General features: G+C 41.5%; 2 protein-coding genes across 2 annotated transcripts in view; one reads left to right on the top strand and one right to left on the bottom strand.

The window, feature by feature from the left end:
• Positions 1-450: 450 nt before the first annotated feature.
• LOC133123748 (uncharacterized) lies at positions 451-7007 on the bottom strand. The gene is made up of 7 exons (XM_061234257.1): positions 6594-7007; positions 5835-6394; positions 5338-5697; positions 3637-3984; positions 1962-2081; positions 1240-1292; positions 451-899 (listed from the first exon to the last, which is right to left on the bottom strand). The coding sequence occupies exons 2-7, from the start codon at positions 5875-5877 to the stop codon at positions 768-770; spliced, it is 1056 nt and encodes a 351-aa protein (XP_061090241.1). The 5' UTR covers positions 5878-6394; positions 6594-7007; the 3' UTR covers positions 451-767.
• Positions 7008-13344: 6337 nt separating this feature from the next.
• Positions 13345-17946, top strand: part of dock11 (dedicator of cytokinesis 11) — an 84118-nt gene continuing 79516 nt past the window's right edge. Inside the window, 1 exon segment of the mRNA XM_061236062.1 lies at positions 13345-13604. Coding sequence (XP_061092046.1) covers positions 13503-13604 — 102 coding nt within the window. The 5' untranslated portion in view covers positions 13345-13502.

A 17946-nucleotide genomic window follows, 5' to 3' on the forward strand; every position in this document is an offset into this window, starting at 1 on the left:
TTCTGTGCCTCTGATTGGACTGACTACCTGGTTTTTTGTACCCTACCTGCATTTTGGATTTAGCTCTTGATCTGCCTGCAATATTAAAGTCTGCTATTCTGCTATTCTGTACTACAGAGTCAGCGTTGGTACTTCTGTCCCCGTTCCCTGACAATTGCAGGGTAGAACGATAATGTGATTCACAGAGGAAGTGTCCCACAGCAGTGTGTGAACTCTCGATGTGCCAAACTGAGTCTGAAAAGAAGAATTTGGAACAAAGATATTCAGATTGCCCTGAATAGAAAGTTACAGCCACTCCTTTTTGACTGATTACATTTCACCTCCAGGCTTACATGTCTTTTGTGAGATAATAATAATAATAATAATAATAATAATAATAATAATAATAATAATAATAGCTTCAGCATTTTTTAATCTAATTTCATTTTATTCAGGAATTTGTATAAAAAACATTCAAAGTTGCTGTATTCCATGCCATGTTTTAAATTAGAAAGCATTGCTAAATGAGTACTTACATCCTAAAGCAAAATAAGTTTAGTCACAAAAATGCAAATACGACTTACAAATATAACTTTTCCTGCATGTATGTAGAATATAAAACACACAACTTAATTTGCATCAGTAAATATTCAGCATACGTGAATGAAAAAAAAAGCCTTTCAGATACAACAGTGACATACAAGGATGCTGCTGCCAGACTCCAATATGCATTCACTCCAGTTATAAAAATGTTTCTTCCAGGCTTGTTGATGCTTCCGGAAAAGCCTTCAGCTCCAGTCGTGATTCCTCACACCAGAATAGATGGGCTCTTGCCTCGGGTCTCTCCTCTTGGGCCTGGATTTTGCATTCTTATTAGAGAAGCTCAGAGCAGCATAGTTCAGGACGTCTTCACTAGGGCACTGTGGGACAGCAGGTGAAACAGACAACATCACAGTGTGAGTTTTAAGGCCAAAGAGATCCACATGAGCTCTACTTTATCTGTAGTTCAATATTGTAATAGAAATAAACATAATTACTAGAGTCATGATCATAATTTACTCATATTTCTTTTCTGTCCATTTTTCATAAGTGGTTGTTTACATGTTCAGCCTTTTGTGAACTGATCAGTTGAAAGAGTTATGTATCCAGAACAGTATATTAGCATACTTAGCACATTATGGCAGAATATGGAAGGCTCTGTTTCAAGCCTTATGGCTTTGTGACAAAGTTTGAAAGGATGTAGGAAGTGTCTTTGCGCACCTGTTCTCTTGAATCGTGGGTGGTGTCATGCTGGCTTTTAGGCAGAGGGTTACCTGATGAAAGGTGAAAGTATTTCTCTCATAAATAATTTACCATGCATTATAGAACTAATGTAATGAGGCTCAATGGTTAGAAGTTTTTTTTTTTCGGCAAAAAAAAACTGGTCAACAACAACAACAATTCTTCATAAGGTTGTAATGAAAATAATGGAGACTGCAGTTCATATCATAGAGAAGAACTCTTTGTCCATCCTTTCAGAAATTTTCATTTATTTAAGCTAATATCACTCACCCATAAAGACCCACAGTTTCTGCTCTCTTCTAACATCACTCTCTTTTACAGAGCACACGGTTACTTCTCTTGCTAACATCACTCTCTTTTACAGAGCACACGGTTACTTCTCTTGCTAACATCACTCTTTTTTACAGAGCACACGGTTACTTCTCTTGCTAACATCACTCGCTTTTACAGAGCACACGGTTACTTCTCTTGCTAACATCACTCTCTTTTACAGAGCACACGGTTACTTCTCTTGCTAACATCACTCTTTTTTACAGAGCACACGGTTACTTCTCTTGCTAACATCACTCTCTTTTACAGAGCACACGGTTACTTCTCTTGCTAACATCACTCTTTTTTACAGAGCACACGGTTACTTCTCTTGCTAACATCACTCTCTTTTACAGAGTACACATTTACTTCTCTTGCTGAACACCACTCACCTGTACAGTGCTCGCAAACTTCTCTCTTCCTCCGAGTGCAGAGAAGAACGACATTCACAATCAGGCTCAATGCCAACACCACAGAAGCGATGATGACAATAAAGAAAGGGACCTTTCCCTCTGAAATAAAGCAGAAAGTACAAGTAAAGGTACAGCCGGTCAATAACTTATTTCGATCAGTCATATCGGATTTGCCTCAATCAGGCTGAAGCAGCAGTCTCACACTCAGTTCTGTGGAGGGCCGTGTGTACGCCGGTTTATATTCCAGCCTCAAATCTTCATTGTGTCATTAGCTAGTTCAATTATTTGCTCAATTAGGGCTGTAGTTTTGCACATAAAGTATGCATTCATTCATTCATTATCCTAACCCGCTTATCCTGAACAGGGTCGCAGGGAGGCTGGAGCCTATCACAGCATACATTGGGGGAAAGGAAGGAATACACCCAGCACAGGTTGCCAGTCCATCTCAGGGCACACACACCATTCACTCACACACTCATACCTATGGGCAATTTAGACTCTCCAATCAGCCTAACCTGCATGTCTTTGGACTGTGGGAGGAAACCGGAGTTACCCGGAGGAAACCCACGCAGACACGGGGACAACATGCAAACTCCACACAGAGAGACCCCGGCCAACAGGGATTCGAATAACAATTAAATAACAATTGTTGCTTATTTTTTGTGTTTTAATGCAGTTAAATGCAAATGGCTGAATGAGTAATTGGGATCAAATAAGACTAAAAAGTGTGGCTTGGTTCAGTACAATGCAAATGGGCCATTCCCAGACACAGCAAACGCTAACGTTCTGTGAATTAACCCTTAGTTCAATAACTATAACACTTGAACACTTTAGCAACTGTATTGACATTTATTTATTTATTTTATCTTAATCTTGCTCCACTACCTAGGACTATAAGAATGTGTGCTCACTCTAGAAATATTTGTACATGCGTAAGACTATTGAAAAACGGTGATAGTACCATAGATTTAAGGGATTTCCCATTTTCCACACATGAAATGTTAATTATAGTCAATCAAGATACATCGATTTTTTTGACTGACAAACTCTTTGCTCTTTGCTTTGCTGTGTGTACTGTAAAAAATCTGTATTTTCACAAGAAAAGCAATGTGAATTCTAAAGGCTTTTTACCATTTTTAAAATGGAAATGCAGTAAAGGGTACTGCATTTCCATTTTAAAAATGGTAAAAAGCCTTTAGAATTCACATTGCTTTTCTTGTGAAAATACAGATTTTTTACAGTACACACAGCAAAGCAAAGAGCAAAGAGTTTGAGACCACTGGGCTAAAGGCACTGGAATTACTTATTTGACCTTGAAATTACAACATTCTAATTCCACAATTTTAGCATAGAACCTCTAAGGAACCCTCAAATAATTTGTGAGTATTGTCTGTGCATCAGTTGAGAGAGTCGGCAGAATACAGTGCAGAATCTTTTTTTCGAGGGTTAGGCTACCTGATCATGAAAGCCGAATACAGCTCAGATTTCACTTGTTTGGTTTCTGAATGGAATTTTGATTGTTTGATTGTTCAGCTGGATTTAGGTTCAACTGGTTAAAATGATTATTATTGTCTATTACCCTAAGCCTCATAAAAATAAATGAATGAACCTTCAAACCTGAATGCTCCCTCTATGTAATTGATATTTTGCTTACCCTCAACATCCAGTTTGGTCCCGTTCCCAAACAGGATCTCCCCACAGGTGGCCACAGCACAGTAGTAAGTCCCAGCATCAGAGAGGCTGAGGTTCCTCTTGGGGAAGTTGTAGACACAGCTCTGTGTGGGAGACACAGTCCCAGAGCTCCTCTGGCACTCATCACTCCTGTGTCCATGGGTGTGAATGATTCCTGGAGGGGACTCTCCTGAGGCCTGTCTGAACCAGTACACACTGTATTCTCCTGCACAGGTCTCAGAGTGCACTGTACACTGCAGAGTCTCAGAGTCTCCTGGCTGCACTGACTCGGGCTGCTGGAGTACTACTGTCCTGCTCTGGGACTCTGGCCCTGGAAAAGGTTAATACATATATGATATAAATAAGCTTTATTTGTAGGTTATACCAATAGCTTAAGATGAGTGTTTTTTATGACAGTGTGTAATTATTATTGGTTTCAGTATTATGTACCAGTGAGCATCCTTAAACAAATGAGATAAACCTATAGCAGCAGCATACATTCCTCTACATTATATCATAATAAGCTTTTTGCCTCTTCTAAATGTACTTATTCAGGCTTATATTTTTATTTTCACTTCTCAAACTGTAAGAATAACAAAGCTGAGACGGTAAAGGTATGGTTGAGGGGGAAATTACAAGGATGGAACACTCAAAGAAGACGTGTCACTGTTTCTACACATATGCTGTGTCAAGAGTGCTTTGACACAGGTTGTGTTCATTCATAACATTTTTGAGAAACAATGCGCAAGAATAACCCTTTAAAAACGTTTTTATTTTATTTTATTTAAATGCGAGCAATTTGTGTGCATTTGCATTTGATGAGCTGAAATCTATATTTTCCAATTTAAAAAAAAAGTCCTTTGTGTTGCCCAATCGCACATTCAAACGAATGGCTTACACATTTGCTGTGTCAAAATCAACACAACATGTGCTGTCCCTGAACACACTTGTGTGTGTCTACACAACATGTGTTAAAAATGACACATCTCTTCTTAGAAAGAAGATGCAAATGAAATGTATGCCCCACTCTTTACCATTAGTAACGGAAAAAGCATTAGGTGAATTATCTTGGAATCTAATTAGGCAAACAAGTATTTGTCAAGTATACATATTTTACTATAACCATTGCATTAAATTCAAATAATTCATTTAATTTAAATGAAATCATTAATTTGTAAATCAGCAAAATCAGCACTATTTATAGAATGCAGTTTGAATGACATTTTCTGAAACTTCTTTGTGACATTAATGTATTTTCAAGAGTATATCGGACCTTCAAAAATAACTAGTAAAAATGCAATGAGATTGCAGTTCCACAGAATGTGTTGAGTGTTGGCAATATGATAAAATATTGTTTCTTCAAATGTTTTTTTTGTAAACTTTTTTCACAGTGTTTCATTTTATCAAATAGCAGATCTGTTTTTGAATAAATCATCACCAAAAAATGAGAACAGTGAGGTCACAAGATTCAGGTTATTGTAAGGATCAGATTTAAAGGTATCTTTTAAATAGCATTTCTGGGACAATGTTTTTCTAGAGTTTTTTTGTTTCATAAATTGAATCAGTACTTTGTTTTCTGTACCAGTCTATGAGTAAAGATACCCTGAGCATGAACGTATGCTACAGAATGACAAATTACAATTACAAATTAAGCTACGGAAAAAGGAATACATTTCATATTTACCTGTCAACAATAAAGTAGTTCCATTTCCAAAGGTGACATCATTGTACTGTGTAATAGCACAGTAGTATGTTGCTGAATCAGATGGCTCTACTTGTGAGATAACCAGGTTAAAGATCCCCTCTGTTGTGTGAGCACTGAAACGTGTGATGTTTACAAACTCACTCAAAAATATAGCCTTTGATTGAGGGTTCAATGATATGGCTACAATCTGAGGCTTCTGTCCAAGGCGTTGCTTAAACCAGCTGACACCGCTGATAAATTCCTGAGAGTGGAAACATCGTAGAGTCACACTGTCTCCATGCTGAACTGTCACCAGTGCATTTGGCTGATCTACATCCTTCTTCATGATGTGTTCTCCATCTGGAATAAAACAGGAAGCAATATTTCAACTTCACTGACAATAGTAGAGAAACAAAGGGGGGGGGGGGACCCATCAATCTCTATGTAAATTCCTCTACAGTTATTGTTAATAACAATACATATTGTTATACACTTACACACTTCGCCGAAAAACACGAGAATAGCATAGAATGGTGCCATCACTGCATTTGAACTCTTCTCTCTTTTAAACACGTCTCTCCTCGAGACCCTGCACTATAAAACTCAAACTGCACAGAGAAGGAGGTCTTCAGGTGATAACTTTCAGTGATTCACTGAACAATAGGAGGTCACATGTCAGGGGCAGATTTGATTGGCTGTTCAATCAGGCAGATTGTTGGGTGATAAGGCTCCGGAAATCAGCACTCACTGAAGTAAAAATAAACCTGCAATTATTCTCATTTTCATTACGTGGGCTATTACAGTTTTTTGCAATTTCTTACACACTTGTTGCGGAAGTTGGGTCATTGCGTCGAAACTGTACACATAAGCCAAATAAAACACAACACTTGGAGATGAACATCTCACTTCTATGTCAAAATGAAAGTTTGCAATCAAAACCGAACAGTCCTTGTTCCAAATGGCATTTTGCTACGAAGCTACAAGCTGCAGGCAAGGCAGGTGCCCCCGCAGACAACCCACCCCCTGAATGGGGGGACCAGGAGGTCGTCTGGCAGTTCTGTAGAAGATGCAAGAACATGATGTCATTGGTTAGGTTGTAATACTGTACTACATGTACTTCACAGCACTGTACCTATTTTTCGTTCACTGAGGAGCATAGTCCTGATATTGCAGGACTACATTGCATTGTACTTTGATGCAGAATGATGTGCAACAATTACACAGGTACAGTCTAATATAGAAAGTTGAAGACATACCTGTTCTCCAGTCTAAATGTCTGTATTATGGATGCTAGTGGCTCAGGTTGGGCTGGACTCTCTGCCCAGGCTCTCTCATCATCAGGACATGATTTATGACATGGTCCACCAAAGTGGCCCCAATCTCCTCAGAAATATGTCTCCGTCTATTGCCTGGTCCCCTTCTTTGTTCTTGTTCTTGTCCTCCTCTGTCTCTCTTTTCCTCTTCCTCTTCCTCAACATCTACCCTTTCTTCTTCCTCTTCCTCTTCCTCTCGCTCTTGCTCTCACTGCCTCCAAGTTCTCACAAAAGAGGTGAGCTTACCACCTGAGGTCTTCTTGTAGTGCTAAGGCTCAGACTGACTCACGACTACTGTCTGTTCTGGCTCCACGGTGGTGGAACAAACTCCCCGTTGAGGTGAGACCTGTAGAATCTCTTCCCACCTTCAAGCGCAAACTGAAGACTCACCTCTTTAAGCAGCACCTCTCCCCGTCCCTCCCTACCTCCCTGTGAACCTTAATTGTTGTCTTTCTGTGATTTACTTTTGTGTATCAGTATTTTTAGTTTGGCTAGGTAAGCAGTGTTTGGCTAGTTAAGGGGTTTGGTCATACTTTTGCTTTGTTTGTTGCTTGTTTGTTTGTTTGTTTGTTTGTTTGTTTAAAATGTAATGGTGTGGTGTTCAATTAGTGTTTGTGTGTGTGTGTCTAATGAAACTGTAAGAAACAGTGTGTAGTGGTTTGCAAGAAGTGAGTTGCAGAATTGCAAACAAATTGTAAAGCAGAAAATGTGAAATCTCTCTTTTCTAAGTGAACTTATACTATAGAAGTTTTGATAAGATTTACAGGATAGTGAGTGGGGTTGAAATGAATCCTGATCAGAGCTGCACTGCTTGTGTGTGTGTTTGTGTGTTTGTGTGTTTCCATGTCTGTGTGCATGTTTACATGAGTGTCTTTCCATGTTTGTTTGTGTGTGTGTGGCTGTATGTGTATGTGTATGTGTATGTGTATGTGTGTGTGTGAGTGTGTGTGTGTGTGTATGTATGTATGTGCACGTGTGTATGTGTGCACACGTACTGTGACTGTGTGCATATGTGTATATGTGAGTGTGTGTGTGTGTGTGTGTGTGTGTGTGTGTGTGTGTGTGTGTGTGTGTGTGTAAATAGAATTCCGCTAACTGAAATGACAAAGTGCAATGCACGAGACATTTCCAAATCATTCACTAAATGGCTCTATTTTCAACACATTTCTTCGCCCACAGTCTGGCTTGGTGTTATTTTTGAAGTGATGCAAAGTTCAGAGAAATAATGAGGGCGCATCCTGCCAAAACCCACAGGCTGTGTAAGCAGGTCTTGGTCTAAATGTTAGCCCCTGATTGGTTAAACCCAATATGTACGCGTGTTTCTCATCTCAATTTAGCCTTGACCCAAATTGTTTGCTTCAAACGTTCGATTCTGATACAGGGTTGATGGCCATGGACAAAAATATTCTTGCACAGGATGTTGCTCCCAGAAGACCTACTTTGCTGTAACAGCAAGTGAATATTTATATATCCTGTTGCAAGCGCCCAGGGGTGAATTTTGTATAATTACTGAATGAAAGGCGCATATTTTGAACCTATTCGCCACACAAAAGGATCATGCATGATTTAATGAGCTACCTATACTCAGAACACGTAGGACAGCAAATCAGCTCGGCTGGTGAAAAAAAAAAGAAAAACGTATTTCTTATTTCACTTTTATATATGAAACATAATAAAGAAAGTGCCGCCTCAAAAAAAAAATTCATTAAAATTTTTATTGTATCGGACAATTCAATTGCAATCGCAACCCATACAGGTTAGTTTCTCTAAAATACAGATTTTGCTAACATTGAAGATGTTAAACTAGAAATGTAGTAACCCAAACACACATATAGCTTAAATATAGCTACCTTCATTAACTGGTAACGTTGGGATTGAATGATTTGAAATAAGTTTACTTTTTGATCAATGTTGATGCAGTGTTCAGACGAACTGTCAGATAGTGCGTTATTATGAGTTAGCTTAGCACAAAAAATTTTTTTTGTTAATCAGCAAGCTAAATAAGTTTTCTTGCTAGTTGGCTAGGCTACTCTGTTTGCAGTTTGGTCAAAATTAACTGCAGTTGAGATGGTAATCATCATTTATCAGACTGGATTTGTTCCCTGCTGTAAAATTCCTCTATGCCAGCTTGAAAACTGAGCTGCTGGCTCCTGAGCTGGTCTAGCTGGGTATGAGCTGGTCAAGCAGCTAGTTCTGGTTTGAATTGGGGTTACCACTGAAGACTAGTCTGGTGCCAAAGCAAACTAGCAGCGGAGTTACCAATGAAGACTAGCTACGTACCCAGATGTGGGAGCGAGCAGAGCAGACTGCGTGCCTCCGATCGTGTAATGCAAAAAAACTAAAAACTAAAAATCTCCTACTGCTGTGTCCACCATATTGCTTATACAAACTTACGTAAATATTCACTCGACATGACTTCCATCTACTGGTTACAAAATGGTATTACTACATATAACCATATCATATACAATCATGCACTAGGGGTAACATAGCATGATTTTGCACTGTATATAGTGGTACATAGTACCAAATAGATTTTTCTGATACACTTCTGTAAACAATTAGTGGGTTGTCTTAACACATATCCTGTAATATATAGATGGAAGCAAAAGGGGGTGTAATTCACAAGGTTCTGGTGTATTACAATGCTTCATATCGGTCAAAAGTTTTATATCACTCAGGTCACAAAAAAAACCTCATATAAAACAAATAAAAATAATGAGACATAAAATAATAATTTAAAAAAAATTGTTTTGTTTGCTCACATTCACTTTGTCTTACATTTTGTTATTTGATGCCATTAGTGTGGCAAATATGCTATAATTGAAGAAATCAGGAAGAAATACTTGGTACTGTACAAGATTAATTTAAAAAGATTAAAGATCTTCTGCATCATATGCAAGTGGTTTCATTAAATGTTTTACTGCCCCGTTAAAGTATGAATCCTCTTCTATCCTCTTTGGCACCAAGTTTTGAAGGAATTATTGCATAAAAGCTAAAACAAATTTGTGTTCTGTCCATCTAGTGTATCTATCTCCTGAAGAAAATTATATTTACAATAGTAAAAATCTAATTTCCCAAAAAATCTGAGCTTATCCACAGATAAGAATATTAATTCACACTCTGGTATATTCAATACAGTCAATGACAGAAGTGTATTTCATTACAGAATGGAATAATATTGTAAAATTACAGTAACTTAATTTTAACGTAAGTAGCTATTAAATTAACTGAGTTGTTGTTGCCAATAAGTTGCGGTCATTTTAACAGCATTTTCCAAACAGTAAAGGGAAACGCTATAGGACCTTTGTCCATCTTCAGCTGTTGGGGCTGTGGTGTTGGGGGATCTTTATGTTCTTTAACCCCTGTGTTGTCTTTACGGTCAAAAATGACCTGCCGCTACGTTTAACAGCAGAGAAAACCCCCCCCCAAATAATATTTTTTCAATTTGAAATTTGATGACAAAGTTTGTGATGAGTGGCAGCTTGTTTCTTTATGCGGAATATATTTGGAGTTTAAAATTAAATGAAGCTGCTTTATTTTATTGGTTTAGTGAAGGCGGGTCATTTTTCTTTACCCTTAGGACAAGGAGAGTATACGGAATGTTAAGACTATGCGAGGGTTAAAGAGCATATCCGAAGTGTCGGTTACTGCAGGCCAACAGCAGACAGGGGCCTTTCCATTCACAATGACCACCTCTTGCACTGTTGTGCTGGCAACAGTTTTCAGGTTTCAAAAGGAGAAGCAATATCACTGTACCCCAGTCCTTCGACTGGAGAAGTGGTCAAGAGGGTAATTTTCAGGTTTGAAATCTATAAAGAAAAAAAAGTTTTTGTTATAGGAGCCTCAGTATGAAACATGTTTGAATATAATTGTTTTAAAGCATGTTAAATAAATATTTTATTTTCCCCTCAATAAAATGTTCATTTTAAAGAAATGAATAGCTGCATGTAAAAGTGATATTTGTTCCAAAGATATTGACAGAGTAACTTAAATATATAAAATTTAGGTGAGTAGCATAGATGCTACTCACAATAAATAGTTTACCTTTTTAAAATTTACTTTCAAGCTATAATTTTGGGAACAGGGTTGTACTTCAAGAGTGATAATTCAGGAAATTCAGATGAGGCAACTTCCTCTTGAACATGTGACTTGTTCAAAATATTTCAAAGGGGTGAATGTGCTGAGGAAATGTGCTTGAGTGAATATTATGGAAACAAATAAAATGCTCATTTTATGTTACCTATAATGAATTAGTCATGAAAAAACATAATTTCAGTTAATAATGCAAGCAATAATGCAAAAATAATATGTTTCTTGTAGGATTGCATTGGACACTTGTAAAAAAAAAAAAAGTGTAAAAAGTATTTTTCCTTTACATGCATATTTGGGGCAGCACGGATAGTGCAGTGGGTAGCACTGCCACCTCACAGCAAGGAGGTCCTGGGATCGTATCCCGGTCAGCCGGGGCCTCTCTGTGTGGAGTTTGCATGTTCTCCCCGTGTCTGCGTGGGTTTCCTCCGGGTACTCCAGTTTCCTCCCGCAGTCTAAAGACATGCAGGTTAGGCTGATTGGAGAGTCTAAATCGCCCATAGGTATGAGTGTGTGAGTGAATGGTGTGTGTGCCCTGAGATGGACTGGCTACCTGTCCAGGGTGTATTCCTGCCTTTCGCCCAATGTATGCTGGGATAGGCTCCAGTCCCCCTGCGACCCTGTTCAGGATAAGCGGATTAGGATAATGAATGAATGAATGCATATTTGGGCATTTAATATCAGTGGGGCACAAATGGCACCCCAATTGTGGAATGATTACATACACAAAGGTAAAATGTGAGGTTTTTTTTATATCTAAATATTAATTCAATTTTTATACATTTTCCTTTCCTTTCCAAATTCCTTTCATAGTGGAGAATAGGTGAAGTCATTGTTGACACGGTGGATGTCAGAACGGCAGACTCTCTGACCTCTTTCAAGCGCAGACTGAAGACTCATCTCTCATCTCATCTCAGGCTGCACCTTTCCCTCCCTCACCACCATGATTAGCCTTATATATGCCATAGACTGTAATGGCACTTATATAGTTGTGTAGATATTGCTGTTTTTTGTATTAGCTATTGTATTGTTGTACTCGGGGTATTCTAGCTGCCAACTGTGGTATGCTAGTTTCGAAGTTGATGTATTCCTCAAGGGTTCCGATCATATCTCTGTGGTTACACTAGGACTCGGAACTGTACTGTCCTCTCAGGTCCTCTTCGCACTTGTACTTGTGTTTAATCTGCACTTCGTTGTACTTCGTCTGCTAAATGCCATGTAATGTAATGTAATGACACAAAAAAAGTGTGGATTGAATTTCAAGCTTCAGCTTTATGAAATGCTGTCATTTTTTATATAGTCCACTAGATGGTGCAACTCCCCAACTTTTCCCCACGACTGCGATTCTAATTGCGTTGCTCATACACACACATACACATGCACACACACACACATTTTATTAATTTATTAATTTACATTACCTGCACACCAGCTTGTTAACGTAAATATCTAATCAGCCAATCATGTGGAAAGAACTCAATGCATAAAAGCGTGATTGTTGGTGCCAGACGGGGTGGTTTGACTATCTCAGAAACTGCTGATCTCCTCGGATTGCTGATCTCACACACAAAAGTCTCTACAGTTTACAGAGAATGGTCTGAAAAGCGAAAAACATCCAGTGCGCAGCAGTTCTGTGGCCGAAAACGGCTTGTTATTGAGAGAGGTCAGGGAAGAATGGCTTGTTCAGGCTGACAGGGAGGCGACAATAATTCAAATAACCATAGTTTAAAACAGTGGTATGCATAAGAACATCTCTGAACACACAGCATGTCAAACCTTGAGGGGGAAGGACAACAGCAGCAGAAGACCACTCGGGTTCCACTCTTATCAGCAAAGAACAGGAAACTGCGGCTACAATGGGCACAGGCCCACCAGAACTGGACAGTTGACACGTGAAAAACATTGCCTGGTTTTACGAATCGACGAATTAGGCCCCTTAATACAAACTGAGCATTGTTTAAATACCACAGGCCGTGAGTAGTGTTGCTGACAATCTGCAATCCCATGGCCACTGTCTACCCATCTTCTGATAGCTACGTCCAGCAGCATAACGCACCGTGCCACAAAGCACACGTCATCTCAAGCTTGTTCGACAAACATGACAATAAGTTCAGTGTACTCCACTGGCCTCCACAGTCACCGGATCTCAATCCAATAGAGCACCTTTGGGATGTGGTGGAACGGGAGATCCGCAGCATGAATGTGGAGACGGCAAGTCTGCAGCAACTGCGTGGTGCTGTCATGTCAACATGGAACAGAATCTCCGCGGAATGTTTCCAGCACCCTGTCGAATCCATGCGACGAAGAATTCAGGCTGTTCTGGGAGCAAAGGTAGGTCATACACAGTGGGCTACTGTAACAAAGCTGTACCTAATAAAGTGGTAAGAGTGTATTGGTCTATTTAAAGTTGTAGGCTACATATATATTTTATAGGCCACATAATAGCTGGCGGTAATGTCGAAGGTAGGCTACTATATAACGTATTATAATGCAATATAACTGTATAACGCAATTTTCTCACAAAGCGCCCTTACGGGTTTGGCTGTATGTGCGTGAGTGCGTGCGTGTGCATGTGAAGCAAAGAGAAGTTCATTCGGGACAGAGGAGGAGCGTGGATGCTGCCCTGTTTCGGGTTCTCCTCAGCAGCCGCGCCTCAAGACGCCACCTCTGGTCCACTCCGCATCTGTCACAACTGCAGCCGAACGCCGCGGCATGTCCACATTCTCACAGGGAAACGGTTCATGATCTTGCAGGATAAAGATGTCCGAAGTGCGGAAATTTACCAAAAGGTTGAGTAAACCTGGAACGGCGGCGGAACTCCGGCAGAGTGTGTCCGAGGCTGTGCGCACGTCAGTGATTGTGGTCAGTAATATTGATTGTAGCTATTTTGTATCGACCCTGCAGCCGCTATAACCAGCGCCAAAAAGAGGCGCGGACTGGTCATATGAAATATTAAATTTTACTTTCATTTTTGTAGTCTAACCCGCTGTCTGTCATAGCTAGCCATACGGCTACACATTTTAAACCTTGTCATTTTGACCCGTGTTAATTAGCAACCATATTTAGCATGCTAGCTAGCCAGCTCAGCTTCCCGTGCGTCACCCGGTAGTAACATAGCTTTGCTTTTATATTAGATTTATTGACCGGATGAAGATATGGATCTGGAAACGCGTGTAGGCTGGGTTGGAAAGCATGGTTTTTGCATTTTATTTCCAACAATATGCACTAGAGCGTTGCCACATACACTGCTGTGACATTGTTCACACACATGGTATTCCAGACCTTCTTCCGAGGCGCCTTTTGTTTGCAGTTGGAATGATAGATGGATGAGCTTCAGCTATATTCGCTGCCACCGAACTTCAGGTTTTCGTCGAATGTGTGCCTTGCTGCAGGGAACAATACTAGATGACTAATGTAGCCGAATGCAGATACACAGTCGACAGTTCGGGTCGGAAATACTGATTAGACACAATTTCCCATAATAAGCGAAACGCGGACGTGTTGCTGGCTGCCTGGTTTAGTCGGGTTCCAGTTTCCAATGTTTCCTTACTGAAGTAGGAACGTTACCTAAACAGAATATCCAATACAACAATGAGAATGACTTGATAAGCCTTAAAGTTAGCATGGAGAGTATAGCCCTTATAAGGTAATTATAATCATGTTTTGTCACACTGCGTAGTGACCGGCGCATTCTGGATCAAAGAGCCGATGATGATTGCCTCCCTACTATAGGTTAGCAGTGGGAGTACCCCGGCTTTTGCTTCTGTTGTCGGTGTCTATCTTTCTGTCCCACGTGACCCAAATGGAATGTACAGTATTTACAGTACAGAACAGGGGTCCCCAATCTTACAGTGTGTTAGGATAGTCGATGTTGTTGTAGGCTGTGTAGTAGCCCAGGACTGAGACACTTGGTTCAACCAGCCAGTTGAACATGCGCTTTAATCGCGATTAGGTGAATCTGGTTTTGTTTTCATTGAACTAGAGCAAAAGCCGGGACACACACCAAAGCTTCTTCGACAAGACTGGGGAGCTCAGGACGTGTACAGCCCTCTGTACGTACAGACCTACAGTATGTCTCCAGCTTTGCTAAATACGCGATACCCTTTCATGCTCAGCTGGTCATGTTTGTTAGGCCGGTCCTCATGAACAGGGTGAGCAGAGCCCCGTGAAACACCCCAAACCTCAATAAGACTGGTTCTGTGTTCATGTGGATTTTTCATAATTTCACCGGTCCAAGGAATCTAGTCGGAACAATAAAATAACCGGGTCATACACTGATGTCGGATTAACCTTTTCCTATGTTTTTTGCGGATTTGTTAACAAGCTCAGTCGTGAAGCAATGCTGTCACGTGGTTTAAGGGCTTGACAAACAACCTTTCCGTTCCCAAACGCTGTTGTACAGTGCAAGCTTAGAGTGAGGCAGTGACCGGACTCTGGTTTTCATGATTTCACACTGATTTGTCACAGGAGAAGTCAGGCCCCTCTCCAGCAGAGATGACAGAGGAAATGTTGAAGTATATTCTTAGCAAGAAAGTCTAGAAAGTCATCTAACTGGTTTACTGAGTCCCAGATCTCTGCTTCTGCCAGACCGATAAGAACCAGAAACCGATAAGAACCAGAGCTCTCTCACATTTGAACTGTAGCTGGACCAGGGCTTGTATTCAAGAGGATAAGAGAATGAGTACTGATTCAGGAGTTGATTTCCCTTGTCCACATACTGACCTTGTATCCACTGTGGGCTACACGGCAATGAGGGTCCTAGATCAGTACTTCAGCTCTGAGACACTTTATCAGGGCTCTACACTAACATTTTCCCCAAGAATCACACGTGATCCTTAAATGTAGAAAAATTCAAGAGCACATCCCAGTTAGTTCATGTACTCCTAATTTCTTTTTTCCCCGGTTATGTGGCTGAAATCGTTTTTCAGAAGCGAGTGAACACTGTTCGGGCCAGATCCGTGGTAGCACCCAGATTTGAAGCATCATGGAGATGGCATCCCATCGTTTCTGCACTAAAATCAAGCAGGCTCTCACTTGCGGGGCTTTGGGCTGACTGGCGCGCTCCCTCACTGCATGGGGAGGGCTCAGTGGTTTAATCCTGTGACGGGGGAGGCGGGCCTGTTTCCTTCAGTCATGATCCCTGGGAACGGTCGCCGTGGGAACGGGGAACAAGCTCGTGTTTTTGCGCGGAGGTCACGGCGCCGGCGCTGGCTGTCCGCGTGCGTTCCCCTCGGGGCCCCTCTGCCATGCCGTACTTCCTGTTTCCCCCCCCCCGTCCCCTTGCTTTACGGCAACATCCAGGCCCTCTGAAAACCTTCAGCCAGTCAACTGACCAATCAGATGTTATTGTGCGTTAATGCTCTGACCAAAGGATCAGCAAGCTTTCATATTGAAGATGGGACACAAACTTTCTTCGTAAAAGAAGAGCAATGATTCTTTCCCAACTGGGGCATAATCACATATTGAGTGTTTAGAAGATTAGAACTATGATGTGTTTAATTGTCTCTGGTCTCCACAAGGAGAGATGCCATATTGTTACTGGAAGTAACAATGATTGGCTGGATGGGGTGTAGGTATGGATATAAAATAAAGAATAAAGAACCCTAAATGTGGCATGGATGGTGCAGTGGGTAGCACTGCCGCCTCACAGCAAGGAGGTCCTGGGTTCGAATCCCCGTCGGCCGGGGCCAGTCTGTGCGGAGTTCGCATGTTCTCCCCGTGTCTGCGTGGGTTTCCTCCGGGTACTCCGGTTTCCTCCCACAGTCCAAAGACATGCACGTTAGGCTGATTGGAGAGTCTAAATTGCCCGTAGGTATGAGTGTGTGAGTGAATGGTGTGTGTGCCCTGAGATAGACTGGCGACCTGTCCAGGGTGTATTCCTGCCTTTCGCCAAATGTATGCTGGGATAGGCTCCAGCCCCCCTGTGACCCTGATCAGGATAAGCGGGTTCAGATAATGGATGGATGGATGGAACCCTAAATGTGCATTTACTAACAGTGTACATAAACTGTACAGTAAGCTGTTTGTGTGTTTAGGCCCACTGTGTCAGGGAAGACCCACACCTGGGCCCTGTATCAGAAGCAGGATGACTGAAAACCCGGAACAGCTCTTTTTACTTCAGTCCATGTTCCAGATTTGGGAGGGCTCCGGGTTTTACTCAGTGTCCAGCAGCTAGCGCAGTAATCCTGCTTTGTGATACAGGCCCTTGGATGTGTTTTTGCCTCATAAAGTTTATAGACCGCTGCTCCTCAAAGCATGGTCCTCACGGGCCAAGAACTGCTTCTTTTCCACCCTTCCGTTACCTGGGAGTCAGGTGTGAAGACCTTGTTCTGTTAACTACCTGGGATGAATGAAAACCAGGGCTGGATTTGGATTCAAGGAGTATCTGGTTCAGACAGTGTTCATGTCCATCTGTGTCTGTGTCCAGAGTTTTTGGGCTCGGTGCTGCATTAGTGATGGGATCCCCCTCTATAGTTGGGTTCCTCCTTGCTTTCTGGGGGGGGGGGGTTGAGCTTTACAAAATTTTATTTTCAGTTTCCTCCATGTCTTTGTGACAGTGTGTCCAGGTAAAAAAAAGTGCTATACGAGCACAATGGAGTTGAGTTGCAGCTGCTGAAAAGGTGGCATTAGAGAGGAATGAGAAACAGCCAACAGCCTTAGCGCCAGGAGCAGGCTTCAGCTGCCCAGGACATTCTTCCCTCCCTGCCAGTGGTTTCACAGGCCTGGGGGAGCAGCCTGCCTCTGTTCCCCGTCTCTGGCTCTGCGAGCCGGAGGGCTAGGGCCGGTAACGCGATTAGTGTCGCAGTGGAAATGTGGTTGTGGTTCCGCTCCTCCTCGCCCGCCTCATGTGACAGGAAGCTGACGTTCTGCTTTTAGCCCAAGCTGCTGCTTCTGTGCTCCCAGGGCCAGCAGCCAGTCAGATCATTTACAGCCCTGCCTGGCTTTACCCCAGGGACACCGCACTGTGTGTGTGTGTGTGTGCATGTCTGCATAAGGATTATAAGTGTATATGTGTGTTATTAAGAGAGTGTGGTGTTAGTGAGAGAGTACAATATGTGTGAGAGAATGTGTGTGTCTATGTGCATGTCTGCATTAGCATTATAAGTGTATGTGTGAGAGATGTATATGTGTGGGTGTGTTAGTGAGAGTATGTGCGAGAGAATGTGTGTGCCTTTGTGCATGTCTGTGTTACTAAGTCCGCGTG

This window comes from Conger conger, chromosome 3 (assembly GCF_963514075.1).
Source record: "Conger conger chromosome 3, fConCon1.1, whole genome shotgun sequence".
Taxonomy (NCBI): Eukaryota; Metazoa; Chordata; class Actinopteri; order Anguilliformes; family Congridae; genus Conger; species Conger conger.

Coding starts and splice junctions, on each gene's coding strand:
- LOC133123748 (XM_061234257.1), bottom strand. CDS start 5,877: ATGGCACCATTCTATGCTATTCTCGTGTTTTTCGGCGAAGTGT. Junction 3,985..5,337: donor AACTACTTTATTGTTGACAG/GTAAATATGAAA, acceptor AACCTTTTCCAG/GGCCAGAGTCCCAGAGCAGG. Junction 2,082..3,636: donor GACCAAACTGGATGTTGAGG/GTAAGCAAAATA, acceptor GCTTTATTTCAG/AGGGAAAGGTCCCTTTCTTT.